The sequence below is a fragment of the Dendropsophus ebraccatus genome, chromosome 8 (genome assembly GCF_027789765.1).
Source record: "Dendropsophus ebraccatus isolate aDenEbr1 chromosome 8, aDenEbr1.pat, whole genome shotgun sequence".
NCBI lineage: Eukaryota > Metazoa > Chordata > Amphibia > Anura > Hylidae > Dendropsophus > Dendropsophus ebraccatus.
The window spans coordinates 88,340,185-88,355,793 of NC_091461.1; the positions used below are offsets into that span (position 1 = coordinate 88,340,185).

The 15,609-nt window shown below is 39.6% G+C and overlaps 1 protein-coding gene across 3 annotated transcripts in view; it reads right to left on the reverse strand.

Moving 5' to 3' along the window:
- Window positions 1-3,878: 3,878 nt before the first annotated feature.
- The window catches only part of DLG5 (discs large MAGUK scaffold protein 5), a 104,104-nt gene continuing 92,373 nt past the window's right edge, over window positions 3,879-15,609 (reverse strand). For all 3 annotated transcript variants that reach the window (XM_069980866.1, XM_069980865.1, XM_069980864.1), the window contains 12 exons: window positions 13,686-13,848; window positions 12,905-13,035; window positions 12,641-12,805; window positions 12,312-12,495; window positions 11,044-11,192; window positions 10,206-10,376; window positions 8,819-9,015; window positions 8,475-8,618; window positions 8,206-8,333; window positions 7,187-7,296; window positions 6,988-7,097; window positions 3,879-6,442 (listed from right to left, as the gene is read on the reverse strand). In XM_069980866.1, coding sequence (XP_069836967.1) covers window positions 6,339-6,442; window positions 6,988-7,097; window positions 7,187-7,296; window positions 8,206-8,333; window positions 8,475-8,618; window positions 8,819-9,015; window positions 10,206-10,376; window positions 11,044-11,192; window positions 12,312-12,495; window positions 12,641-12,805; window positions 12,905-13,035; window positions 13,686-13,848 — 1,756 coding nt within the window. In that variant the 3' untranslated portion in view covers window positions 3,879-6,338. The remainder of the gene's footprint in view (window positions 6,443-6,987; window positions 7,098-7,186; window positions 7,297-8,205; window positions 8,334-8,474; window positions 8,619-8,818; window positions 9,016-10,205; window positions 10,377-11,043; window positions 11,193-12,311; window positions 12,496-12,640; window positions 12,806-12,904; window positions 13,036-13,685; window positions 13,849-15,609) is intronic.

Consider the following 15,609-nt stretch of genomic DNA (forward strand, 5'->3'; position numbering starts at 1 on the left):
GGCAACTTTGTGCATCTGTCTGCCGTGGCTTCCTCTTTCCCGGGTTCAGCTGGTAACCGTAGCACAAATGTGTGTAAGAAATCCTCAGGAGATGGAGAATGCAGTGGGCGCTGAGAGCCTATACCATCCCAATGGAATGTCAATAAGCCTGGAGGTTCCAATCATATAAGTTTTTTTGGATGATGCATGTGCACCGGGATGTCATTTGCACCTGTTCCAGGTGCTCCAACAGAGTTATTAATAAAGTACCTGGCACTGGTGGAGTTCAAATGAGCCGTCAAGGGGGGGGGGGGGGGGGGGGGAATAAAAATATGTATTGTAAAATTGAAAAGTGTGTAATTATTGTACATTGTAAGCTTTTTTTTTTTCTTTCTTAAAATAAAAATAAATAAAAAATGTGCAGGACACATTATTTTGTATACTTGCATTATTCAGTAAAGCTAATTGAATCTGAATCTTCGTGCCTAATTTGGATTCTTACAGAATAGTCTATACATGTCAGCACCTTCCAAGGACAGGAAACCAGCAGATATATAAAACCAGAGGGGGGGGAAAGACACCTGCAGCCCAGGTGCTGTCAAATAATAAGACAACAGTGGAAACATCTATTAGGGGTTTAGAAAGCGATCTGTCCCTCTTGGAACTCCAACAAAAGGGGTAAAAAAAAAAAAAATCAACAACTTTTAGGGAGTTAGGGGGAATAGAGCCTAAACCAAGTTGCATTTTAGAAGATTGAGAGATGATGGCGCTGTGTGGAAATATTTATTTGCGTCGAGAACCGGAGGATGTTTGGCTCAGGGCTGTGCGGTGTACATGGCCATGCCTTTGGTATATTTCAGACTCTGAATCCAGCCTTAGGGTGCATTTACACAGAAAGATTTATCTGACAGATATTGGAAGCCAAAGCCAGGAAAGGATAGATCCCAGTCTTTCCTTTATGACCTGATCCCGGTTTATAGTCTGCTCCTGGTTTTGGCTTCAAAGATCTGTCAGATAAACCTGTCTGTGTAAACGCACCATTAGATTGTGGATCTCCTAATACAGGTCCCTCTGTGGCAGCACAGCTTGGAATTTTAGTTTTGACCTCTATTAAAGGAATTATCCAGGCCAGTAGCGCTTATACACAGAACCTTCGAACATCTTGATAGAGAGGCTGACCCCTGAATCATTATTGCAGACAACAGTAATCTTGTTTGTAAGCTCATTGCTGGCCCTTTTACCGAGGCCTATTATTACTCATGAATGGCCTATGTAAAAAGAAAAAAAAAAAAAGGCCTTAAACTTAAGTGCCTTAAAGGGGTTGGGTCATGACAAAAACTAGTCTATACTGATGCATTATGTTAAATGCAACGTATTTAGAATGTACAAGCATTTCTTAAAATGTATCGTTTGAGACATATAGACTCAATAATCCTCTATAAGCCTGCTTTGTTTAATAACCTGTTGTCCTTGGTTAAGGCTCGCCAGGCATCCACTACATTGGATTACTCAGGCTCAGTTCAATCGCAGTCAGATGATCTGTCTCATAAGTACTGCCAATTGGTTTTCAACCCACATGGAAGCAAGAGGAATTGTGGACAAATGTCTTCACTACTGCATAGCAACAGCAGGGTTATAGTGCATAGAGGAAACCAGGAAGTGAATAGATCCATGGGGAAGAAAAATAGTACAGGGATGTGGAAAACTTTACTAAAAACAGCACATTTGTTCTTCTTTACATACATGTATGTGGTACCCATCTTTGCTTTGTGAAACCATTCTTATGACCCCTTTGACCCTCTGAATACTAAAGGTGTTATCTAGCCCATTAAAGGGGTGTTTTCCTCTCTATCATTAGGATGATAATACTACTGCAAGATGTGTGTATATGCATAAAGAAAGATATTTTAATGTGTTTTTGGCTCGTTCTTTCCTCCCCCCATTACTAAAGTGAACAGCTCATTGTACTATTTCTCTCTCTTACACATACAGGTATAGAAGTGCATATAGAAATGATACAAAGCACAATTATATAAGAATACATTAGCGGGACAAGGAGGAAGGCAATTCAGTGAATTTAGATCCCCCTGTTTATTTATTATTAAAGGGGTTGGCCACTTCATAGTAAAATTGCTCATTGTACAGTATTAGTAACTGTACTCACTGCACTTACTGACAGCAGCTCCCTGTGTACCTCATAGAGCTGCCCTGCCATGGGATGGCAGACATGGAGGAGCATGTGACAATGCCCTGCCCACCCAGTGTCAATCATAGACATATACAGGCTCAGTGTTGGACACTTGGTGGCGGGGCATGGTCACATGCTCCTCCAAGTCGACTATCTTATGGACAGACTTACCACAGAGCAGGGCAGCCCAGTCTGGAGGAGGGGAGTCTGATTTTAGCTCTACGAGATACACAGTGAGCTGCTGTCAGTATATACAGTGAGTACAGGTACTTATACTGTATACTGAGCAATCTTAATATAAAGTGGCCAACCCCTTTAAGATATCTAAATCTGTGTGTGCGTGTGTGTAGAACTACTTTACCACAGAGCAGTTACTAAGGGTAAGACTGCAATGCACTCTGGGAAAATTCATCTGCTTCTTGCTCACATGGTCACGCAGATACCCACCCACAGAAAGTAAGACCAGAGCCAAAACCAAAGTATCAGGTTTTTTTTTAACAAACACAAAAATGAGGTTGACTACTTTCTGTGTACGTTAATAAAAACTGATCTATTTTGATCTAGGTTTTTTTTTTTTATAATGGAATTCTTGCTTTTTTTGGTCCTGCATTTTTTTCTTTTTTTTTTTTACTAATATGGCCACTAACTTTAATGGGTCTCAGGAAGAGATTCTCCTGTGCTTCTGCAGTAACACTAGGTCTAAAAGAGAGAGAGAATTACATTGCCTGGATGTCAGAAGGTGTGTTCAGACACTTGGATACCTGGATGTCTCTAAACCACATAGAAAGACTAGCTCCCTTCTAGTTTAGTTTGCAGGTCAGAATAAGGGCAAGGCATTGAGTATACAGTTGATAGCTAGGCAAATTAAACAGGCATTTAGCTTAGCCTACTTTCTAAGAATAGGCCTATTCAGGTCATTTTTTTACAGCCTATTCTCCCAGGGCCGACACCTTTATACTTGCACTTGTGTTGGCTCACAGGGTGTGCATTAAAAATATATATATATTCATCAATATATACACACATTCTATGTGACTATGCAACCTCTATTCTCTGTAAACATGGAGGAAAGGTAAAAGGCTCCATGTTTTTATAGCTGCAGGTTTGAAGATGAACCTTCTCTCTTCTCATGCTGTCATGGGTTCCATGAAATAAAATTACAGGTGAGTAGTTCTTTATTTTTTTTTACACCCAAGAATGTTTTTTTTCCTTAAAGTGTGCAGCAACTACAAAGCATTAATCAGGAGTTGTCTAGGGACATTTTTTCTTTTTACCAAAGGCCCAGGCACTGCAAAAATAAAAAAAAAGTACAAACACACTGTTATCCTGATGGGCCCCAGTCCTCTCTCTTCTGCCTACCTCCTCCCTGGCAGTTCTGAAAAAAAAAGTCAGTGCCTGGACTTCTCCTTTAATATGTGAACCTAACAATAATAACTCCAAAACATGATAGGAGATCTTGAAACTGAGATGGCCGTGAAAGGTCATATGGTACCTGTAGTCAATGGACCTGAATACATAACTGGCTATTTGGGAATTAATAAAAGATATTATATTATATATAAAGATATTATGTGGATTGTCATTGAGCAATACCAGTAAACAGAATCATCTGAACATGGATATACTTTACCTACTTGTTCCCTTCTTAATACTTATAATTCCCTCTCCCAGCCTTGGATTGTGATTGACTATCTTAAAGCTGACACTTAAGTTTTGTATAAACATATTGATTTATTCATAAATTACCAAATTCCATACTCCTGAAATCATATTTTCCAGGTCCCTTTTATGTGAGAAATACAAAAATGTAGGCTACCAACAAATGGTTATGAACCTGAAGGTGCTGAATGTATTCAGAATCAGAAACCTCAAGAAACCTGTGTAAAATGTAATTTCTAAAATTCCTGCTCTTAAGGGAAACACCACATACTTGAAGAAAGCCTTGAGCATTCCACCGCAGCCCAAGGATGGCAAAAGTACTTTCTCATCAAATCCGGCAATTATTAGATTCACAACATCTAAAAGGTGGGTTTATACAGAACATTGTTTCAGACAATCCAACAGATAACCACATGTTGTAGATATAGCTAAAGCAGGTATGGACAAAACCAACAGAATTCTATATCATTGGCTGAAAAAACAACTCAATATTATTATCATGTAGGGCCAATTGTAAAGTTATAAATGAAAAGACACATATACTGTAGTACTCACAGAAAGCTGTAAAGGGGTTGTCCAAGAATAAACCATCAAATTAGCAATAAAGTTAAACATTAAAATCCCCCACTGCTCAAGTGCCAACGCTTTGGTGGTTTCTAGAGGTCTTTGTTTACACCCCCTAAATTGATGATGTGCTGTACAACCCTGTGACCAATTACAGTTCTCATTGGTGATGCGTAGCATGTATGGCACATAACCATAGCAGCCATGGTCATAGTGGTCATGTGGCTTTATGGCACATCATCACTCCAGAAAGAGGTCAACAGTATTGGTGCTGGAGCAGTAAGGTTTAGAGGCGAGCGCAACTCAAGTAAGCTGGAGTCCAATCGTTCTCCATTTCAATTCCAGTGGGTGAAGAAGTTGGATGCAGTCCTAGGGTGTCCTGGAAAACATCCAACATGCAACATCTCCAGCCAATAGTATTCAAATGGCAAACAATCAGACAACTGCAGCTGATTTAATTTCTTAAAGACTCGGACAACCCCAATAACTTTGCAATGTAGTTCATTAGCAGAGCCCTCCTCATTCCTGATCTACAGCTATAAGAACATCTGTGCTGCCCAATGCAGCTACTAAAAAGTAACTGCAAGAGCAAGCAGAGGCACTGTAATTCCAAGGCAACCCAATGGGAATTTTTATACAGAAGCCTGAGATTATTAGCCACTAATACACCTCTGCTGAAAATATACAAGTGAATAGGTGCAGCCCAGTGAGGCCTGCTTCTGGCTACAGATACCAAGGGGAAATGCCCACGGATCTGCCTGCTGCTAGAGCTTTCAGTCATTAGCTGATTCTGTTGGCTGAGCTCAGAAAGGAAAATGACTCAGCTAATAAACTACATAGCATAAAGCTTATCATAGTTCATGTAGTATGTGTCTTTCATTTATACCATAAGGTGCCTTATAGGGGACGAGAAAAATGGAAATGATTCTATAAAAAAAAAAAAAGATTAAAAAAAAAAAAAAAAAAAAAAAGATAGAACTTGGTGGCGACACATTATCGGAATGTTTGGGTGATCCAAGTTAACAGGTTTGTGTGAAAAGCCATGTTAACACCTTAACAAAGAAAAGAAATGTATTGCATACAGAGCCATTAGGCATGGAGGATACATTGCACTAACATCACAATATCTGTACAAATAAATGGTAAGAAATGTTCGTAAGTGGAAATTTGAGTTACACTCTGATTTACTTATCAAAGATTTAACAACTGGCATGTTTCAAGAAAGATTTAAAAAAAAGTGCAGTTACTTGTAGTGTCACTTAAACTGGTCTACAGAAACCAATCTGGAGCGTGCCATGGTGCCCCTAATTCAAGTATCAGCAGAAGCAAATGACTGCTAGTCACCTCTAGCAGTTAATAGGTAAGGGGTGGTAAGACTGTTTATACTACAGGACCCAAGCAAAAGTTTACATAGTATATTGGTGAGAAACAGCTCTTTATGTTGAAACCCCTGGTCAAGTACCTATGATTAGTGTGTTATGAAAGGAAAAGGAAAGGCTCTCAGGTTGATCTGTATACACTAAAGACTAACTGAGCACTTAAAAACGTCCACCACCATTTGGCCAACTCATTAGTCATTGCTGATGGCGCTCAACATTCAGTCTGTTCTCCATTTACTGGACTGGTTCCTTTTTTCCATGGTCCTGTAGAGTTTGTCCATGACTGTGTTACCTCTCTGCTTCTGTTAGTCTTCTATTCTGCAAGCATCTTGTACAATGTGAGACACAATGGTCAAGGCCATTTATCCATTTTTATATGGTTTGTCCTTAACCGGTGCTCTGAAGAATGTTTTTGTTGACACAATGGCAACATGATTGAGTAATGGATCCAACTGCGGGAACAATGTTTTTTTTTCCCCTCTTCAATCTCCGTGACCGTTAAGCTGCAGATAGGTACAGACTGGTCATCGCTTTTTACTTCTCTTTATGAGGATGAGGCATGGGGAACTTCACAAGGCACCAGCTGGGATCCACAGGGCTTTGTTCTGTTCCTGATCCACAACTGCCAGAATCTGAGTGCAAATGCTGAATAGTGCACCCCCTTGAATTACAGCTGGAATAAAATTGAAGTAAAAAAGGTTGAAGCATTCACAATGGTCAACACAGGGAATTTAAAAAAAAAATCCTTTATCCTAATTTTAATCTGTACCAAAAGACATTTGGGGCACCGACACGTCACATTTTCTTCACACATCATTAAAATGTTACAGGATTTTACAATGGCACTAATGCAGTGTGTGAACAGAGCCTAACACAATGCCAAACAGAAATTTTCACTTTTTTGCTACCAGGGTTCCAAAATAAGATTAAAAAAGCAGAGGGGGCGGGCGCAATTTCTAATCATTGCAGGAAGGCAAAACCACACTCTCATGCAGCAACATTGGACATTGTGTGTGGGTTTGGTTTCAAACACAAGCAATGACTGCAATGGACACATCTTGTCTTAGAAAGTATACTTTCGAGGCTAAGTGAGTGCCAGGGAGCAGAACAGGTAAGCTTTTCTGCTCCCCAGACAACTCTTTATTATCCAAGAGAGAATTTCTCCTAAAAGGATTCATACACAGCTTGAATAAGCTGCCATGGGTCTTGGTAGCTCACCTGTAAAATACTTGCTGTATTCTTGTTCTATTTTCTGTGCAGATTCAAACTGCTCTTTGGAATTTTTCTGTGTTACCTTGTCCCGTAGAAAGATTGGATCCTTTTGCTCCCTACAAAAAAAAATCCAGAGTTTCTCAATTTGTTTATAAGTAATACACAAATTACAAACTAACACTACTGCTGATAATACATGACTTACTTTATCTGTTTAGTGCTTTTGTACCGGATAAAAAGGACAATAGGATATATGTGGACACTGTGAAGTCGTTCGATGGCATGGGGAGCTATGTCCAGGAGACAGTGGCAGTTCTAAGAGGTAAAAAAAACACAAATCTCATTATTATGTTTCTTCAAAAAGCAAGATATTATTGCGTGTAATGATTTTCAAAATCCAAAACTATAAGAATAGTGTAGAGCCAAGATAATGTATTTATTTGCACATGTAAATAAATTTTCACAATTTAAACTGTGGCCCAGGTATACTAAAACTGTCTGTACAAACTTAGGGTACTATTTCACGGGCCGAGGAGGGCCCGATCAACAATGTAAACGAGCGCTGATCTGCTAGATCGCCGCTCGTTTACTGGGCCTATTCCACGGCCCCATGATCGTTGAGCGAGGGCTGCAGGGACATCGTTACCAATGTCCTTGCAGCCCTTGCAGCATACATTAACTGTCAGGTCTTCTGCTCCGCTCCGTCTTCCTCCCCGGGTCCCGCACGTTCTAGCTTCAGCTGACCGGCCACTCAGCCAATCACAGGCCGCAGGGGTCCCGACCTGTGATTGGCTGAGCGCTCCGTCAGCTGACAGGCCATTCTGAAGCTAGAGCGCGCGGGACCCGGGGAGGAAGACGGAGCAGAGCAGAAGACCTGACAGGTAATGTATGCTGCTGCTTCTCAAATCGTTTGGTCGCCCGCCGTGCACCGCTATTCAACCGTAGCGATGTGCGGTGGCCCTTAGAGGGCCCTTACTTAGAGTAGCAGTCTTCAAGTGCCCCACATTTATCAGTGTGGCTGAAGCTATTTAATAAATCTGTGCGCATCTAAATACTGTCTACTCTAGTATTTTGGCAGACTGTTAAATCTGTCTCTAAAGTGACTAAAACCTATAGTAAATGCGAATAAAAAGTCCTGTGCAACACTTTGTACATCTGGGCCTACGTGTTTACATAACATGAATGTTAGGGTGTTATTATTTTAGTCATAGTCTATGGCTATACCTTTTCTGTGATCTCCTTGATTGAAGCCACTGTGGTGACATCAAAATGGCCACTACGCCTCTTATAATCTATGAAGAGACAGTCCTTTACCCCTCGTTCTATGGCCTGCTGCGAGGCTTTCATTACCTCTACAAATGCAAGATGAAAGAAAATAGAAGATGATTAAACATTATCAGGCAATCACGAATCAACACAGAAATCAAGTGCTATGAATTTTCAACAATGACTGCATATCATGATAGGACAGAGCTATGTAACAACAATCTTACCAAGAGGACATCTACAGAACTTCCCAGGGGACTCTTTGACCAGCATGTCCTTTACAGCATCAACTAAGGGTCCTAAGATAAGCACAGGACGTGGCGCAGTGCAGTCCACCCTCTGCACCCGTTGGTACGCCAAGTTCATGGATTCTAATAAGAGATGAGATTTGAAGCATTGATAAAACATTACTGAGTCTATGGAATGCTATATGCAATCAATAAATACCAAATCATTACAATAATGTGCAACTTTCACACATAAGGATATCCAGTGGACAAGAAAACTGTCAGACAATTAATTTAGAAGCACAATCAACTTCTCTGCAAAGAGTTTCCTTAATTCCCCTCACCATCAAGGAAGGGGATAGAATCTGTGCTGATTGTGTCCAATCCTTGAAGCTCCTTGCCATCTCGTGACCCACTTCGCTTATGTTTATTCTTCCTGCGAAAAAATGACCGCCTAGCAGCAGCAGAGAGAGTTTTTGCTGCACCACCTTCATCTCGAACTTCAGAAACACTAAGACGCCGGGAAAATTCTTGCTCCATCCTAAAATAAATAGAATAATAATAATTTTTAAAAAATATCCAATTTTTAGGTGACCAGCAAGTAAAAAACAAACAAACAAACAAAAAAAAACAACCTAGAAATCATAATGAAGGGTTTAGAAGCATTTTGTTTGCCAGGGTGCCTTGGTGTTTCGCAGTAGATGCCATAAGGACACTTATTTTAATGCAGAATTGTCATAAAGACCTTTGGTGGAGCCAGAATGCCAAATACATTCATCCTATGAGGCTTCAGTTGTGGCAGCTAAATGGATACACTGAGGAATTTGTTAATTTGAAGTTCAATATATGAAGTTGCTTACTTGCTTGTGTAAAACAAAACCTGCAGCGTGGCTGTGTCAGTACACCAGTGCAAACCTTCAAACCGTATGGAAGCTCCCAACATCATAATCATGTTGTTGAGAGCTCCAAAGGTCCAGTCCGCAGAACACCGGCCATGTACAGACGGAATTCTACGGATGTGTGCATCAGCCCTAAGCACGTAAGCAGCAGAGTACAAAGGAGTAAATGGGTGGCAGGAGAGAAGGAAAAAATATTTGCTAGTTTTAAAAAAATGTATCTAACACAAAGTTGAACAGAAGTTGTAACCAAAATATGCTAAAACTAAAACTTGAGCTGCCGTGGCCGGAATGCAAAATAAATTTGTTGCCTAGGATTTTTTTAAATTAGATTTTAATTTTAATACATTAATATGGAAGGGTGACTATTTTCCCTGACATGTCTATAACAGCATTTAGTGATACACTTTATGGCAACAAGGCAAGACCCTATGGACACAGACACCATGAACATCTCAGACTCTTCGTATAGGACATGTTAGCAAGCATGCTTTGTGACCTGTGCAGAAGTCATTCAACAGGGGTGGGAGGAAGTGCTCCTATTTTTTTAATATGCTGGTGTCACTTTTCACTGTATTGCTGTAAAAATCACTTTCCAGCTGCCTCCTCCTTATCACAGACAGAATAGCTTAGTGGTGATGACACTGAAAACTGCAAGATCTCGGAATGATTTTAGTTGTACATATTTCTATAAACTAGCCTGCAACTTTCAGAGAAGAGCTCTTAAGTAGCTGAAAGTATTTGTTTCAGTCGTTTAAGGAGGACTTAGTATTCCTAAGAAGATGCCAAAACTTATAAAGGAGGATACAGAGTTTGTAACAGTTTTGGTACTTACATATATTTGCTGGGAATCTGTCCCCTTTCTAGTTTCTGTGCATTCTCATCAAGCTGCCAACCCATCCAAGTACCAAAAGCTCCTTGAGGGAGTGTGTCATCCACATATAATATATCATCCTTCTTGAAACTTAACTCCTGAGGGTTCTCAGCTTGCCGGTCATAAAGTGCTCTGCAAGTGAAGAAATCGTTTTGAAGTGATAATCCTGTCTGTTCTCTATTCATAAGCAATACAGCTATATTGTCAGAAGTTACATGCTACATTTTGTCATTCAGTCATTACCATCATTTTTCCACAATTGCTTCACTTTTGCAACTAGGGATAAGGGCTACTGACATCTCATTTCATGGATCTGACCACAAGTAGAAGCCATTAGAATTATACACATAAAAAGGTTCCTTCTTAAAACAGTGTTCTATATAAAAAGTCTGAATAACCTTGATCGAGTACAGAGTACTCATCTGTAGACTGTTGGCTTGATTTTGACCGAACCTGCTTTGCACAACAAACAGGGACTCATATGCAGTACCAGACAATGCCAGTTTTCGAGGTACTAAGCCTATGTTAAAAATTATGAAGGTAAGGCACTACAGCCCGAATACCTGATGAATGCCAAAGGTTATACCACATTAGTCAAAGATTGGTGGGCAATCCTAAAAGATAGGACATTGATGTTTAAATTCAGAGTTAAAACATTTGATCAGGTAGCTTTGCAGTTTCTACTGCTGCAATGAAATTCTTCCATTACTTGCTATTGGAAGTTGTAGCAATGCAGTTACAAACTGCAATGCAACCTGATCATGTGTTTTCACCCTCATACCTTCTAGAAGAGACTGACCTTACGTAAAACCCATCACCAGGCTGATCTTTGATTTTGTTGAACTCGTCCACTTTTTGCTGAACCTTCAACTTAACATTTTCTGTTGGTTTTAGCATCTCTAGGTAGGCTTCCTCTGCTGTTTTGTTTCTCATGTCAACAGAGCCGTACTAAGGAGGAAAACAAAAAGTTCTAAGAACTAAATGCAAAAGGGAAATGCCACACAATATTATAAAAGCTAAGTAGTAATAAAAGAGCATAACATAAATCTAACAAACTTTCCTGGTTCTTAAAACGTAAAAGACCTCAGGACAAGAATAACTTAAGCGATGTGTACTATAGAGTGGATAAAACCCATAGTCCAGTGTCATTAGAGACTGGCAGCATGATAAGTTTAAGGGTACAAACACACACACTGTATACGCAGGAGATCTGCAGCAGATTTGATGCTGTGTTCAGTTATTTAGATCTTATCTGCTGTGTATCGCAGCAGAAAATACGCTGCAATACGGTGTGTGTGTTTGTACCCTAAGTGTACTTGTAATTTCAAACAACTTTGCAGAAATCAATAGTACAAGTGATTATAAGAAACGGAGTACAGAGGGAAGCTCTTTTGCCTCATAAAACCTACAAAGCCCCCCTCCCTACTGGTTATACCTCTAGCTATACAGCCAAGCAATCGATTTGCTTTCTATACCACCTGGTTACACTGGTGACTCATTTTAAGGCTGTCAGAAATCACTACCCCTAAAGTGCATTATTTTACATTTAGAAACAGTGAACTGCAGTTTCCATTGTTTGGACCGCATTTCTAATAACACTAAATAATTCACGTATTACTGATACCTCCAGGAATATCAACCCTATTGCACATTTTTGTGTCATCAGCAAACAGATAAACCTTACCTACCAAACTTTCTCCTATATCACTTACAAACATATTAAAAAGAATAGGACCCAGAACAGACCCTTGTGGCACACCACTTGTAACCAGTCTTAAACTATATGTTTTATTCAAATAGAAATGTCATAAGTTTTTATAGGTTGAGGGCTTTAATGTTCAGACCACAATTGATCTCCAGATTGAGCCAGGAGAAAAGCGAGCAGCTGAGTGCTTCTCTTCCAGTGTGACGGCTCCACAGACTTACACTGGTAGTCTGTCTTAGTCACATGGCATAGAGCTTAGCAAGCATTCTCCTGAATCATTCTAGTGATCAGACTACAACGGATCAAAACTTCTGACAAGTGATAGTGCTCAATTAAGCAGCTACTATATGCATCTTTCATACGTCTATGATGAAGTCTCCTGTCAGTAGCCCCTCCAGTCCACTAGATGCATTTTCTTCATCTAAATCCAAAACATATATCCCGTGCAGGTTTCCTCCACAGATAAGCATTCCCAGTTCCACAGGAGACTTAGTGAGTGTGACAACGCGGATCTCTGAGTGTTTCTTTATGCCATCCACTGGAGTCCTGGTAAAGAGAAACCAGTGAATTAATGAACCATAGAGGGAAATGCATCAAAGTAAGTTGAAAAAAGTAAATAAAGTTTAGAAGCAGTAAAAAGAGTTTATAAATTATGAAGATGACCATTACTTATCAAAACAAAACAAATCACCTAAGTGAACTGCGAGGGCTTGTACTAGGGGTGGTTTCTTTTGATGGTGGAGTCATGGTTCCCTCATCTTGCTCACTCACTGTGTCGATGACAGAATGATTGTCGGGTGTTGCAGCACCACTACCGTGAGGTGTAGAGTGAGATGTACTAGTATCCAGACGTGAGCTGGTAAAATAAAAATAAAATATTTAAAAAAGTGCATAAAAACATGCAAAGAACTGCAGGAAATAATAGGGATTGTGGTAACATGTCTGCACATATTACCTGGATCGAGAATGAAGTGGCTGGCACATGTGAGGGTTGTACTGGGCCAGGATTGTGATGGTATCACACTGCTGTCCGATGATCAGCCGCGCCTGCTGTTCTGTAGCATTTCTCAAATTTATACCATTGAACTGCAGGAAACAGTAGAGAGATTAACATATGCACAATGTGGATCTTTAGGTAATGTTTTCTATACATAAAGACTGGGAGTATGTGAAACTCTTCTTATACATAAATTTACAATTTTTACTATCCAGAGTATCAGAGTAGCGGGCAGCCCAGTGCACTCATGTGGACTACAATGTGTGCCCCCTATGTGTCCATTACATGACCACAATAACCTTTATACAAACAATTTAAACCATCAGGTACATTCGCTTTAAGTTTTGCCCCGTTCTATCCATGGGCAAAACTTAAAGCGAATGTACCATCAGGTACATTTGCTTTAAGTTCCTATTGAAATACATTAGGGCATTGGTACAGAAAGCATACTAGAAATTGCATAACTTTTTAATATACAAACGATAACTTGAAAGACCCCCACTAATCTCTAGATGTAGCCAAGAGAGGCACATAGATGAGCACTCCTCTCCCTGGCTCCCAGCCGTGTCCCATGCAACAAGGGGCAGGATGGCAAAGAGCCAATAATACGGCCCCCCATACGTCAAAGATTTTTTTTTTTTTATATAGGGAAATGTTAAGAGTTATCCTATGTCATTAAAGAAAACGCTGTATCTGCACAAGACTTTGCCAACTTAAAAGTAATAAAATGCTACATTACCTCAAGCAGCTGGTCCCCATATTCCAGCCCAGCTTGCTGAGCAATGCTTCCAGCCATCACTTTAGAGACAAAAATGCCTCCGCTCTCTCCGCCACCAATTGAAATTCCTAGCGGTTCAGCTCCTTTCTGTACCTTAACATGTCGAGGCTCATCTACCAGTGGTCTGTGGAGAAAACATATGGCTTAGCATCATTTACTGGTGGAAGTGTCCTCGCTGCAGTATCTAAATCATAAATGGAGTTTTGGAAACTTTTCACTTATAGAGGAAGCAGCAGTAAGTTCTCATTTCCTTGCAGCATAGAGGAGCTGGGCAATCTGAAAGCAGAACTGCTCTTGGCTGAATGATTTCCCCTTTGGCACAGCATATTTTTATAAGATGCTCTATGGGGGGAACTTTTGTAAATATTTCCTGTTGACAATGTGAAGCAGAAGAGTGTGTGTGTGTGTGTGTGTGTGTGTACACAGCCTTTTTTATGTAAAAAAAAAAAAAAAAAAAAAAAGCTGCACATAATAGATAAAATAGACTTTCTATCCAACTGGAATTCTTTTTTCTTTTTATTACAAACAGATCTTTTATCTGACCTGTAGGTTAAAAACGACCATTTGACAAGTTTTCATCAGGACAGAGGACAGTCTAATTTTATGTAAAAACAAAAACAATACAAATCTATTTCAACAGGATGCTGCAGGATAAGCATTGTATTGCATCCTGTTGAACCATGAGTAACAACTATGTAAAAAGGGCAAAAAATAAATGGGATCCCTAAAAATGGGATCCTTATGTCCCTATGTGTTCTTTTAACAGACCATTCATCTCTATTTTGTGGCATCAAACAGAATGCCCAAAGCCTGACAACATAAGACTACAAATATTTCAACCTTTCTTGAATACTTAGGTACTAAAACATACATGGTGGAAATACAGGAAGCATTCTAAAAGATAAGGAGCTATAAGAGATTTATAAAACCTGGCACCTTTTGGTGTAACCAAGGATTATTTTTACTTACTATGGATACCTGCATTACCACTTATACTTCCATCTATCACCTATGAGAACTTTTTATGCAATTAAAAATTTTTTTTTAATAAAATGCAGTTTATCTGTATCATTTATGCTCTTTACCGTCTTCTGTTCATATCTGTATTGCTTAACACGGCCTTGTCAGACATACTTGCTATAATGTACGCCTCCATACCCATATAACACTGTTTATTCTTATCTATTGCCGACTCTTTTGGATTAGCATTCAGTAGCCTATTACTTTTAATGGCTACCAGTAGAGGGCATAGACATACCTAAGTGGGGCTTTAGTGCTCAATATCTCTGACTATGCTTTCTTATAAGATCCTGCTATTCCTAGTAACTACCACTAGATGTCAGACACGCACACCAATGCATTGGTGTAATTTACTTAATTTTTGGACAACTAATCCAAAAATCATGGAAAGCTAAAGTTTTCAACAGATTACCTGGAAAATGAAAATTAATCTGACAATTTAAGTAAAAAGTAAAAATTTAAGTAAAAAGTAAAAATTGCATTAATACACAATAATCGGCACAAGCTCCTCCAATTTAAGTCTCTCATTTATACAGACCCTTTCTGTAAATTTATACTGTTAGCAACCTCTGAGCCACATGAAACTGTGTGACGTGGGATACCCTTTTGCTCAGTCCTTTCCCACAGTGCACTGTCAACAGATCTGTTCCAGTGTTTTAAATTAACCTTTTTAAGGGTGCATTCACACGTACAGGATCCGCATCAGATTTAAAGTTGCAGATTTCCTTTTAATCTAATCTGGGCTATCAAGTCTGCTGCAGATTCAAATCTGCTGCAAATCTTGTACGTGTGAACGCAACCTTAATGTACCTGTTGCCGTAGAGCTCCTCATTCTGCTCAGGGCTTCTTATTTTCCTCTGTGGGG